Raw genomic sequence first — 14,462 nt, 5'->3', positions numbered from 1 at the left:
CTCATATGATGTTCAAAATGTTACCTTATAAGATTTCCTCCCCAGATACTCTGAGCAATTTCTTCCTCCGTTCTTTTTATAAAACAATATGATAGCTGCTTCAGAATTGCTCTCTTTCTTGTTTAGAGACAATATGATGTTTCTGAGAGGCCCTGGAATGATTAGCCTAGATGTGAGTAATACTCTCTAAACCAGATTGTTGATTTAAAGCCATTCCAGACTAATGCTGCTTTATACTGAAACCAAACATTTAAAAATCCCATAAGCCTAACTGCTAGTGTTATTAAGATGATACATTTCAAACTCCACAATACCACTGTATCATCAACTTGCATTGTGGTGCTGCCTATAAGTGTTCCTTCAGGACATCAGTAAAACACTGTAGCATCTACTTTTAGTTGAATACAAACTTCTTCAAGCAAAGCAGATTTCACTGAAATATACTGCACCTTGAAGGCATCGTTCAGATTATGGAGGTATTTTTGCTTTACTTTCATCATTTTTGTTCTGTGACTGCTGCTCCTTTGGATTGTTTCAGAAACAGTCACAGTGTCATAGAGATGTACAGCACAGAAACAGACTGTTCAGTCCAACTCGTCCATGCTGACAAGATATCCTAAGTTAATGTAGTCCCATTTGCCAGCACTTGGCCCATGTCATTCCAAACTCTTCCTATTCATATACCATCCAGATACCTGTTAAATGTTGCAATTGTACTAGTTTCCACCACTTCCTCTGGCAGCTCATTCCATGCACGCAACACTGTTGGTGTGAAAAAAATGCCCCTTAAGTCCCTTTTAAACTTTTCCCCTCTCACTCTAAACCTCTGCCCTCCAGTTCTGGACTCCCCCAACCCCAGGGAAAAGACCTTGTCTATGTTATAAACCTTTTTTTAAAGGTCACCCCTCAGCCTCTGATGCTCCAGAGAAAACAGCCCCAATCTATTAGCCTTTCCCTATAGCTCAAATCCTCCAACCCTGGCAACATCCTTGTAAATCTTTTCTGAACCCTTCCAAGTTTCACAGCATCCTTCTGATAGGAAGGAGACCAAAACTACACACAATATTCCAACAATGGCCTAACCAATTACCTGTACAGCCACAACATGACCTCCCAACTCCTGTACTCAATACTCTGACCAATAAAGGAAAGCATACCAAACACCTTCTTCACTAACCTATCTACCTGCGACTCCACTTTCAAGGAGCTATGAACCTGCACTCCAAGGTCTCTTTGTTCAGCAACACTCCCTAGGACCTTACCATTAAATGTTCAAGTCATTCCCTGATTGAAATCAAACTGTTTAGGTTATCTTTCACGATTAATGGTGAATCGTTATAAAATCGCAGACTCTGAGCAGCTGATAGAAGGAAACAGGATGCTTTGTGCCTAAGACAGACTCATAGAGTCATAGAGATGTACAGCATGGAAACAGACCCTACGGTCCAACCCCTCCACGCCAACCAGATATCCCAACCCAATCTAGTCCCACCTGCCAGCACCCAGCCCATATCCCTCCAAACCCTTCCTATTCATATACCCATCCAAATGCCTCTTAAATGTTGCAATTGTACCAGCCTCCACCATATCTTCTGGCAGCTCAATCCATACTCATACCACCCTCTGTGTGAAAATATTGCCCCTTAGGTCTCTTTTACATCTTTCCCCTCACCCTAAACCTATGCCCTCTAGTTCTGGACTCCCCAACCCCAGAGAAAAGACTTTGTCTATTTATCCTATCCATGCCCCTCATAATTTTGTAAACCTCAATAAGGTCACCCCTCAGCCTCCAACACTCCAGAGAAAACAGCCCCAGCCTGTTCAGCCACTCCCTGTAGCTCAGATCCTCCAACCCTGGCAACATCCTTGTAAATCTTTTCTGAACCCTTTCAAGTTTCACAACATCTTTCCCATTGGAAGGAGACCAGAAATGCACACAATATTCCATAAGACCATAAGACCATAAGACATAGGAGTGGAAGTAAGGCTATTCGGCCCATCGAGTCCACTCCGCCATTCAATCATGGCTGATGCGCATTTCAGCTCCACTTACCAGCGTTCTCCCCGTAGCCCTTAATTCCTCTAGACAACAAGAATCTATCAATCTCGGCCTTGAAGACATTTAGTGTCCCGGCTTCCACTGCACTCCGTGGCAATGAATTCCACAGGCCCACCACTCTCTGGCTGAAGAAATGTCTCCGCATTTCTGTTCTGAAATGACCCCCTCTAATTCTAAGGCTGTGTCCACGGATCCTAGTCTCCTCGTCTAACAGAAACAATTTCCTAGCATCCACCTTTTCCAAGCCATGTATTATTTTGTACGTCTCTATTAAGTCTCCCCTTAATCTTCTAAACTCCAACGAATACAATCCCAGTATCCTCAGCCGTTCCTCATATGCTAGACCTGTCATTCCAGGGATCATCCGTGTGAATCTCCGCTGGACATGTTCCAGTGCCAGTATGTCCTTCCTGAGGTGTGGGGACCAAAACTGGACACAGTACTCCAAATGGGGCCTAACCAGAGCTTTATAAAGTCTTAGTCATACATCTCTGCTTTTATATTCCAACCCTCTTGAGATAAGAGACAACAGTGGCCTAACCAATGTCCTGTACAGCCGCAACATGACCTCCCAACTCCTGTACTCAATACTCTGACCAATAAAGGAAAGCATGCCAAACACCTTCTTCACTATCCTATCTACCTGCAACTCCACTTTCAAGGAGCTATGAACCTGCACTCCAAGGTCTCTTTGTTCAGCAACATTCCCGAGAACCTTACCATTAAGTGTATAAGTCCTGCTAAGATTTGCTTTCCCAAAATGTAGCACCTCGCGTTTATCTGAATTAAACTCCATCTTCCACTTCCACCTCTCAGCCCATTGGCCCATCTGATCAAGATCCTGTTGTAATTTGAGGTAACCCTCTTCGCTGTCCACTACACCTCCAATTTTGGTGTCATCTGCAAACTTACTAACTGTACCTCTTATGCTCACATCCAAATCATTTATGTAAATGACAAAAAGTAGAGAACCCAGCACCTTTCTTGCGCCCACGCCTCCCCCCTTACTTCCCTCCAAAGCCCCAAGAGATCCTTCAATATCCATCAGAAATTCACCTGCACCTCCACACACATCATTTACTGCATCCGCTGCACCTGATGTGGCCTCCTCTACATTGGGGAGACAGGCCGCCTACTTGCAGAACATTTCAGAGAACACCTCTGGGACACCCGCACCAACCAACCCAACCGCCCTGTGGCTGAACACTTCAACTCCCCCTCCCACTCCACCAAGGACATGCAGGTCCTTGGCCTCCTCCATCGCCAGACCATGGCAACACGACACCTGGAGGAAGAGCGACTCATCTTCCGCCTAGGAACCCTCCAACCACAAGGGATGAACTCAGACTTCACCAGTTTCCTCATTTCCCCTCCCTCCACCCTTTCTCAGTCCCAACCCTCAGACTCAGCACCGACTTCTTGACCAGCAATCTTCTTCCCGGCCTCTCCCCCCCTACCGCCTCTCTAGCCTATCACCCTCACCTTAACCCCTTCCACCTATCGCATTCCCAACGCCCCTCCCCCAAGTCCCTCCTCCCTACCTTTTATCTTAGACTGCTTGGCACACTCTCCTCATTCCTGAAGAAGGGCTTATGCCCAAAACGTCGATTCTCCTTCTCCTTTGATGCTGCCTGACCTGCTGCGCTTTTCCAGCAACACATTTCTCAGCTCTGATCTCCAGCATCTGCAGTCCTCACAAAGCAAAAGCCATGGATTACACAATGACATGAGAATTATAAGGTAGCCTCTTAACAGAACAAGAAGCAGTCGTCCTGATGAATCTAAAGTTCTGATGGCTGTCAATGAAGTTGGGGATAAATTAAAAAAGAGAATAAAGTGAAAGGAATAGGCTGGGTCAGGAGAGTTTGGAGTCATTTGGAGGTACCAGGTAATTGGTAACCAGCTTTATTACACCAGGGGTTTTGGACTGAAGATGTCCTTACAGGTGAGACACCAGTTAACGGGAAGCATGCCGAAGAGCAGCTGAGTGATACATTTGTTAGACTGGAAAGGTGATTTTTGAAAATCTCTGGTCCATTGGCATCCAGATTAGTCAACATAAAGGCACATTTCCATAGGAAACAGTTTTCAGAGAGGAGTTTAATTTAGATAGATGTGAGGTACTGCATCTTGGGAAGGCAAGTCAGGGCAGGACTTATACATTTAATGGTAAGGTGCTGGGGAGTGCTTCTGAACAAAGAGACCTTGGAGTGCAGGTTCAGACCTCCTTGAAAGGAGAGTCTCAGGTAGACAGGGTCGTGAAGAAGGTGTTTGGTATGGTTTCCTTTACTGGTCAGAGCATTGAGTGCAGGAGTTGGGAGGTCATGTTGCGTCTGTACAGGACATTGGTTAGGCCACTGTTGAAATATTGTGTGCAATTCTGGTCTCCCTCTTGTAGGAATGGTGTTGTGAAACTTGAAAGGGTTCAGAAAAGATTTTCAAGGATGTTGCCAGGGTTGGAGGATTTGAGCTACAGGGAGAGGCTGAATAGGCTGGGGCTGTTTTCCCTGGAGGGTCAGAAACTGAGGGGTGACCTTACAGAGGTTTATAACATCATGAGGGGCATGGATAGGGTAAATAGACAAGATCTCTTGCCTGGATGGAGCAAGTCCAGAACTAGAGGGTGAGAGGGGAAAAAATTTAAAAAGAACTTAAGGGGCAACATTTTCATGGAAAGAGTAGTGTATATATGGAATAAGGCTGCCAGAGGAATTGGTGGAGGCTGGTACAATTACACCATTAAAAGGGGCGGCACAATGGCACAGTGGTTAGCACTGCTGCCTCACAGCAACTCTCTGTGTGGAGTTTGCACATTCTCCCCGTGTCTGCGTGGGAATCCTCCAGGTGCTCCGGTTTCCTCCCAAAAAATGTGCAGGTTAGGTGAATTGGCCATGCTAAATTGCCCGTCGTGTTGGGTGAAGGGGTAAATGTAGGGGAATGGGTCTGGGTGGGTTCCCCTTCGGAGGGTTGGTGTGGACTTGTTGGGCCGAAGGGCCTGTTCCCACACTGTAAGTAATCAAATCTAATCTGCATGGGTATGTGAATAGGAAGGGTTTAGAAGGACATGGGCTAAGTGCTGGCAAGTGACACTAGATTAATTTAGGATACCTGGATGGCATGAATGAGTTGGACTGAAGGGTCTGTGTCCGTGATGCACATCTCTCTGACTCTATGATGTGCTCTCTTACAATCAGTGTTACCAGAGCCTTTCCATTCTCTATGGCATCCCATTTTAATAATACACCAAATCTTCTGAACGAAATTCTGTTTTGGATGGTCTTATATGATACCTGAGTGCTCTTTGAATGTTTCCCAAGCCCTAAGCCTAAAACATGGAACCAGTTGTAGTACCTTTTAGAGCAGGAGGATGTTCACATAGAACTGAAGGCAACTTGAGATTTCACCCAGGTACTGATTGACAGAGTGCATTATTTGCATTTCAGGGCAGCTGAGACTACCCTGACACACACATAGACACACCCTGACACATGCAGAAACTTGTTGGAATAGTGTTCAGTGATTGGCTTTGGACTCTGTATTGTGAACTCTGTACATTGATGTTGGAGCTGTAGCTTCCAGTTAGCTACAGCTCATTCTGCCATTCTGCTACTCACTCTGTCTTTCAATTGGTTTTGTTTCTCTGAAAGGAAACTGCTGAAGTCCACACTTGTACTGATGCCGTTGTTTGGGGTCCATTATGTGATTTTCATGGCGATGCCCTACTCTGAGGTGTCCGGAATCCTTTGGCAGATCCAAATGCATTATGAGATGTTCTTCAACTCCTCACAGGTAGGTCGCCGAATGCAGGATCCTTGGCACTGGATGTTGGTTTGCAATCTGGTTTCTCCTATCTCTGGGCTTCAAGTTCTGGGGCTCTAATGTATAGGTACTTCAGTAGTGGCTTTGGGGACAGTCTAGAAGCCTCAGGTTTTGGGTGATGGGAACTAAGTTCTGAGATTCAAGCCCTGAGTTTTAGGCTCTGGGCACATCTGGTCTTTCAGCTCTGTATTCTGTGTTCGCACTCTAATCTGTCTCTACCTTGAACCATGAGGGTGTGTGAACAGAGTAGTTTGAGTTAAACTGTTGTCAATAGTGGAAGAACCAAAAAGCAGAGGGGGCATTAATTCAAGATGGAAAAGCCTCTCATACAAAAAGTGGCTAAGATCAGGATCTTTCATGTGATGTGGATGACATTGGTAAGGTGAACTCTGTCACCCAATTGTCCTTCAACCAAGTGGCTTTCTGGGCTATTTCAGAGGACAATCAAGAGTCAACCATATTGCTGTGGGTCTGGAGTCATATGTAGGCCAGACCAGGTAAGGATGGCAGATTCCTTCCCTAAACAACATTAGTGAACCACATGGATCTGGATGATAATTTATAATAGTTGCATAATTTTCATGATTAAGATGAGTTTCCAATTCCAGATGCATTAATTTAAATGTAACTTGTTGCTGACTGGACATTTGATCCCATATCACCAGACCATTAGAATATTCGTCCATTGACATACCACCTCAGCCATAATCTCCCTTTCTGAAGGATCTGATCTAAGCAGATAAAATTGGTGTTTCAAATAGAGAATTCTATCATTATCTGAACAGAAAAGAATTATGGAGCTATGGAGAGAAAGGTGGGAGATTGGGGCTCTGTGGAGGTCTGTATTTTTTTTTAAAAGTATTCATGAACAGGATGTGGGAGGCACCTGCAAGACCAATGTTTATTGTCCATCTCTAATTGCTCTGAAGAATATGTAGTAAGCTGCCTTTGTGAAACACTGCGCTACCTGTGGTGTCCATACACCAACAATGCTATTTGGGGTCAGACTTCCAGGATTTTGACCCAGTGACACTGAAGTAACAGCGATATAGTTCCGAGTGATGATGAGAGGCATAGAGAGGAACTTCACATGGTGGTGTTCCCCGTCGTCTGATCTTCTTGTCCTTTGAGATGGTAGAGGTTCTGTGTAAGGAGTTCTGGTGAATTTTGCAATGCACTTGTAAAGGTTCGCACTGCTGCTACTGAATGTCAGGGGCAAAGGGAATGAATCTTAGAAATAGTGAATGTAATGCTGATCATGCCATTTGCTTCATGGATGGTTTTGAGCTTCTTGAGTGCTGTTGGAGTTGTACCCATCCAAGCATTATTTATTACATCACAGTCCTGACTTATGCCTTGTGGATGTTGGACTGGCTTTGGGGAGTCAGGAAGTGAATTATTTGCTGCAGAATTCTTAGTCCCTGGCCTGCTCCTGAAGCCATATTTATAAAGCTAATTCAATTCAGTTTAAGGTCAGTGTACAAAGGTCAACTCCCCCTCCTACTCTGCCAAGGACATGCAGGTCCTGGGCCTCCTACATCGCCACTCCCTTACCACCTGATGCCTGGAGGAAGAACGCCTCATCTTCTGCCTTGGGACCCCCCCCTACCCCAGGGCATTAATGTGAATTTCACCAGTTTCTCATTTTCCCTCCCTGCACCCTACCCCAGTTCCAGCCTTCCAGCTCAGCACCATCCTCCTGACCTGTCCCATCTGTCCATCTTCCTTCCCACCTGTCTCCCCTCTGACCTATCACCTTTACCCCAACTCCATCCACCTATCGCACTCTCAGCTGCCTTCCCCCCAGCCCCACCCCCCTCCCATTTATCTCTCCACCCCCTAGGCTCCCAGCCTCATTCCTGATGAAGGGTCTTTGCCCAAAACGCCTACTCTCCTGCTCCTTGGATGCTGCCTGACCTGCTGTGCTTTTCCAGCACCATACTCTTGACAATAAGGTCAGGCTACTAGCACAGAAATGTCATTTCCCATATGAACAGATTCATCCAAAATAGAAGCAAACAGAGACTATTTGACTCTTCAAGCGTGGTCCATTATTCAGTAAGGTGGTGACTTATCTGTTTGAGTTCCAAACTGCACATTCCTATCTAGCTGTGTTGACCCATTACTTCGCTGCTTTACAGAATATTTCCAACTCTTGTCAAAAATATCCAACAACCCCCATCTCCAGTACCTTCTGAGACACAGAGTTTCAAAGTCACATAACTTTCTGAGACAGAGAAAAAAATTGCTTCATTGTCTGTCCTAAAATGCCTCTCATTATAGAATAGTTCCCCTTAGTTCTAAACTGCCCTACCAGAGAAAACATCCTTCCCTCATCCACCTAGCAGGGCTAATCAGGATTTTGTACACTTCAATCAAGTCACATCTCAATCTTCCAAACTCCAGTGAAATCAAGCCCAGTCTGTCCAACCAACCCCCCGAAGACAACCCTCCACATTCCAGATATCAATCTAGTAAACCTCCTCTGAGCCACTTCCAATTCACTTACATCTTTCCTTAAATAAGGACATCAACACTACATATAGTATTCAAGATATGACTCAATGGCTTTTATAACTGAAGTATAACATCCTTACACTCATGTAGTCTTTAAATAAACTTTCATAAATGTAATCACTACTTCCCAGGAGATTTTGACTTTGAAGTCATTTATTATACCTCCTTATACTCATTACCAGATCGGGGATACCTCTGGTTGGCTCTGTGACATATTGCTCCAGGAAACTATCCCTAAATGTATTGCTGATTGATCCAATCAACAGGAATATTAAAGTCACCCATAATTATTGCTCTGTTTATTTTACATGCTCCTATTATGTCCTGATTTATACCCTTTCCTACAGTGTGGCTTTTTATCTTGGTGGGGGGGGGGGGGGGTGGGGGGGTGGGGGGAGGGGGCGGGGGCGGTAGTGGGGTGGGATCTATACCTAACGTTGGCTTTCCTTTGCTGTTATTTACCTCCACCTGAATGGACTGTACATCATCCAAACCAAGATCATCTCGTACAACTGTCCTCATTTAATCTCTTACTAACATTGCTACCTTACCACGTTTTCCATCCCTCCTGTCTTTCAATAAAGGTTAAATATCCCTGATGTTAAATTCCCAGTTCTGGTTTCCTTGTAACCACGTCTCCGTAATGGCTACAAAATCATTTCCATTTTCTTCGGTTTGCACCATGGGTTCATAGACCTTCTACCAAATACTTCATGCATTTAGATACAAAGCCTTTATGCATTACCTTTTTGGCATTTTTAGTCGTCCTAACTTTTCTTTGTGCTGTTGCCCATTTTGTTTTGTGCCCTAATAACCTTGTCTACTGTTTTTGCATTTCACTGTTTTCTCTTTTATTGCTGTCCTCATTTCTCTTTTCCTTGTCACCCTGCTTAGGTTCCTACCTTCCTGCGATTCTAGTTTAAAACCACCCCAGTCACAGGAAATACTTACCTGAGGACATCAGTCCTGGTCCTGCCCAGGTCATGCCTCATTAACTTGACCAAGTTTTTTTTAAGAGGTGATGAAGATGATAGAGGGAAAAGCAGTTGATGTTGTCTACATGGACTACAGTAAAGCCTTTGACAAGGCCTCTCATGGCAGACTGGTACAAAAGGTGAAGTCTCATGGTATCAGGAGTGAGATGGCAAAATGGATACAGAACTGGCTTAGTCATAGGAGACAGAGGGTAGCGGTGGAAGGATGCTTTTCGGAATGGAGGGCTGTGGTTAGTGGTTTTCCCCTGGGATCAGTGCTGGGACCTCTGCTGTTCATGATTTATATGAATGATTTAGAAGAAAATGTGTCTGGTCTGATTAGTAAGTTTGTGGATGACAGAAAGATTGGTACAGTTGCGGATAGTGAGGAGAATTGTCAGAGGATACAGCAGGATACAGATCAGTTGGAGGCATATACAGGTGGAGGTTAATCCGGACAAATGTGAGGTGATGCATTTTGGAAGGTCAAGTACAGATGGAAATTGTACAGTGAGTATTGATATGGAGTATTGATATGCAGAGGGATCTGGGTGTGCAGGTCCACAGATCACTGAAGGTGGTAGCGCGGGAAGATAAAGTGGTAAAAAAGGCCTACGACATGCCTGCCTTCAATGGAAGGGGCATTGAGTATAAGGACAGACAAGTTATGCTGCAGCTTTATGGAACTTTAGTTAGGCCTCACTTGGAATATTGCGTACAGTTCTGGTCACCACACTTCCAGGAGGATGTGGGTGCTTTGGAGAGGGTACAGAAAATGTTTACCAGGATGTTGCCTGGTGTGGGGGATTTTAGTGATGAAGGAAGGTTGGATACACAGGGTCTGTTTTCACTAGAACGCAGGAAGTTTTGGAGTGACCTAGTAGAAGTTTATAAGATTGTGAATGGCGTGGATAGGGTGGAAAATATGAGGCTTTTTCCTAGGTTGGAGGGGTCAATTACTAGAGGACACAGGTTTAAAGTGCGAGAGGGGTCAAGTTTAAAAGAGATGTGTGGGGCAAGTTTTTCACACAAAGGGTGATGTGTACCGAAGGAGGTGGTGGGAGCAGACACAAAAGCAGCATTCAAGAAGCACCTGGATGAATACATGAATAGAAAGGGAATCGGGACTGTCCCTGTGCTGTATTGCTCTTTAATCTTTGTAGGTGTAACCCATGCAGGTTTTATTGTTTCCACTTCCCCTAGAACAAATCCCAATACCTAGGAATCTGAATGCCTCCCCCTTGCACCATCTTCCAGCCACGTGTTTATTTGATACTTCTATTCTGATAGCACGTAGCACTGGAAATAATTCTGAGATCACTACTTTTGATGTCCTACTTTTCAATGCCCTTCCTAACTCCCTATATTTGGCATTTAAAACGTCATTCCTTTTTAAACTTATGTCATTGGTACTGATATGGATCACCCACCCCATCTAGAATGTCCTACAGCAGCTCTGAGACATCATTGACCCTAGCACCAGGGAGGCAATATACCACTTGGAGTCTTGCTTTTGCCACAGAAATGTCCAATATATTCCACTTACAATTGAATCCCCTATCATTATTGCATTGCCAAACCCTGCCTCCTCTGCCATGCAGCTGAGCCAACTGTGGTGCCATGAATTTGGTTGTTGCTTTTTACCCCTAGAGGCCATTTCCCTCAACAGTATCCAATATGGTTTATCTGTCTTTTAGAGGAATAGCTACAGAGGATTCCTGTACTGCCTGCCTAGTCCTCTTACTCTGCATCTTGATCACCCATTTACTTTCTGCCTGTGGTGTGACCACCTCTCTATCTGTGCTATTTCCTCAGCGTTACAGATGCTCCACAGTGTCCCCGTCCAGTCCTCCAAAACCCAGGCTTCCCGGGGCTGCAGCTGGAGACAGTTCTTGCACACATCTTGTTCTTAGAGACAGGAAATATTCCCAGATTCCCACATGGAGCAGAAGGAGCATGTCACGGGTTTAAACTCTCCGGCCATGAATTATCCCTTTAAATTAAACTTTTAAAGGGTTCCTAAAATCAAATAATACCAATTACCTGAGGGCCCTTCTTCCCTGGAGCTCATTAAAGCAGAGCATAGTCCTTATAATGTATAAACCACAAAATAAAGACTTTATAAACTGTAAGCAAGAATTGAAATACAAATACTCAATGTACTTATTCAGTCAACAGCTTCAACATGCATCATGTCACTTTTGAATTCTGATGTCACCTCAGGAACTTTGCCTCTTCTTGGAGTGAAGGTAATGTTGAGCTGCTCCATTGAAAGCTTTCCCACTGCCCTGCTCAGCTACTCCTTGCTAGATTCACTCTGTGTCTCTGACCTTCAGTGCTCTGTAACTTTCGGGTCATTCATTCCCCTTCCCAATTTCCTAAGACCTTTAAAGGGCATTAAAGAGCAGAAGGAGAAAGTGAGGACTGCAGATGTTGGAGATCAGAGTCAAGGTTAGAGTGGTGCTGGAAAAGCACAGTGTCGTGGAAATTAAATCGACTTGACTCAATAATTAGCAAGAGCAAAGCAAGGGTCTTTATTAAAAAATCTTGCAAGGTTGACTCATTACACTAAGTCAGATGCCTCAATGCAATGAGTACTGAAAAATTACACAGACGCCTGCCTTATAGCGTTCCTTATCACACTCTCAAGGGCAGAGACTGGGGAAACTCAAGTTGTTATCCCTGTCATCCCCTGGTCCTAGACATAACAGTTCTTCACCTTTTGCTGATTTGGTCTATCGCAAGGTTGAGTCGAATGTTTACAGAATTCAAACAGAGATAAGCTAACTGCAGACCTTCATCAGTTACAAAGCTCAGCACAGCAATGATTTGAAATTGACTCATCCTCTTTAAATTTCACAGTAAACAGATAATTAATTGGACAGTAAATGGATAATTTTCCATTACACAACGCAAGTCAGGCAGCATCCAAGGAGCAGGAAAAAAATCGACGTTTCGAGCAAAAGCCCTTCATCAGGAATGTCTGAATGTGGTTCAGTGTCCTTGTGGGATCAGTTGGTTTCGGAGGAAGGCACTGAGGAAGGAGATGTGGCTGTAGTAGTGAGTCTGTTTCAGGATGTGGTTGAAGAGCTTCAGGGCAGAGGAGATGACCTTGGGGTTGCAGTGAGAGAGAGACTCACTGAGACCCTTATTAAGAGAGGAGGAGATCTCCTTCAAGGTAGGCATCCTTGGAAGGGGATCTGCAGTCACGTTAAAATCAACTAGACGAAAATGAGGACTGCAGATGCTGGAGATCAGAGTCAAGATTAGAGTGGTGCTGGAAAAGGAGCATCTGAAGAGCAGGAAAAATTGACGTTTTGGACAAAAGCCCTTCCTGATGAGCTGCTGTACTTTTCCAGCACCATTCTAATCTTGACATTAAAGACCAAAATTACTCACCAATGGAAGAAAAGGAAGGACTGGTCAGTTAATTAATAAATTAAATAAGAGGCTAGATTTTGAATTGAAAATTAGCTCTTAAATTAAATTATTACTTAAAACTTATCTCCTGAGACTGCCTGTTTCATCAACCAGCAGTCACTCTCTAATGCAGCAAAACAGCACTCCAGAGTCTGTTGGGCACCTTTGGACGAGTCCCTGCTTGACTGGTGCACAATAATATATTAAATAAGGCAAGGGCACCAGGAATGCTGGTACAGGTATATGATTGACTATTCGGCACACTGGTGAATAACTCCTCCTGCAGCAGATGGGAGAATCGGAGGGTTTGAGACAAGAGGGGCACCCTGGGTGAGGTCGGAGTTTCGTGAGGTGAGTTTGGCATAGGACTCACAGAACGAAACTCTTCATGAAACTCAACAACAATGATGCTTTGCCAAAAGGTAGAAGATTTGAATCATACAGCACACAAGGGGTTTGACAGCTCATTGAGTCAGAATCATCAGAACTACAGTAAATCTACGATAGATATGTAATAGGATGCAGGTATGTTTGCTCCAAGGCACAGTTAGCAGTCCCCTGCCTTCTCTCCGCAAAACTATACATATATCAGTCTAATTCCCTTCTCTCTGAAGCACTGTACTGATATCAATCTAATTCCCTTCTCTCTGTAACGCTGTACAGATATCAGTCTAATTCCCTTCTCTCTGTAACACTGTACAGATATCAGTCTAATTCCTTTCTGTCTGTAACACTGTACAGATATCAGTCTAATTCCCTTCTCTAATACTGTACTAATATCAGTCGAATTCCCTTCTCTCTGTAACACTGTACAGATATCAGTCTAATTCCCTTCTCTCTGTAACACTGTACAGATATCAGTCTAATTCCCTTCTCTAACACTGTACAAATATCAGTCGAATTCCCTTCTATGTGTAACACTGTACTGATATCTGCCTAATTCCCTTCTCTCTGTAACGCTGTACAGATATCAGTCTAATTCCCTTCTCTCTGTAACACTGTACAGATATCAGTCTAATTCCCTTCTCTCTGTAACACTGTGCAGATATCAGTCTAATTCCCTTCTCTCTGTAACACTGTGCAGATCTCATTCTAATTCCCTTCTCTCTGTAACACTGTACTGATATCAGTCTAATTCCCTTCTCTCTGCAACACTGTACAGATATCAGTCTAATTCCCTTCTCTAATACTGTACAAATCTCAGTCTAATTCCCTTCTCTCTGCATCACTGCACAGATCTCAGTCTATTTCCCTTCTCTCTGTAACACTGCACATATATCAGTCAAATTCCCTACCCTCTGTAACACTGTACAGGTATCAGTCTAATTCCCTTCTCTCTGTAACACTGTACAGATATCAGTCTAATTCCCTTCTCTCTGTAATACTGTACAGATATCAGTCTAATTCCCTTCTCTCTGTAACACTGTACTGATATCAGTCTAATTCCCTTCACTCTGTAACACTGTACAGATATCTAATTCCCTTCTCTAATACTGTACAGATATCAGTCTAATTCCCTTCTCTAATACTGTACAGATAACAGTCTAATTCCCTTCTCTCTGTAACACTGTACATATATCAGTCGAATTCCCTTCTCTCTGTAACACTGTACAGATATCAGTCTAATTCCCTTGTATCTGTAACACTGTACTGATATCAGTCGAATTCCCTTC

The 14,462-nt window shown here is 44.0% G+C and overlaps 1 protein-coding gene across 2 annotated transcripts in view; it reads left to right on the top strand.

The window, feature by feature from the left end:
• LOC140465933 (parathyroid hormone/parathyroid hormone-related peptide receptor-like) overlaps positions 1-14,462 on the top strand; it is a 211,618-nt gene that overhangs the window by 80,893 nt on the left and 116,263 nt on the right. For both annotated transcript variants that reach the window (XM_072561914.1, XM_072561915.1), the window contains exon 12: positions 5,707-5,848. In XM_072561914.1, the coding sequence (XP_072418015.1) occupies positions 5,707-5,848 (142 nt within the window). The remainder of the gene's footprint in view (positions 1-5,706; positions 5,849-14,462) is intronic.

This window comes from Chiloscyllium punctatum, chromosome 42, assembly GCF_047496795.1.
Source record: "Chiloscyllium punctatum isolate Juve2018m chromosome 42, sChiPun1.3, whole genome shotgun sequence".
NCBI classification, from domain to species: Eukaryota; Metazoa; Chordata; class Chondrichthyes; order Orectolobiformes; family Hemiscylliidae; genus Chiloscyllium; species Chiloscyllium punctatum.
Note: the sequence above shows the minus strand (reverse complement) of the source record. Positions and strands in the feature narration are given on the sequence as shown.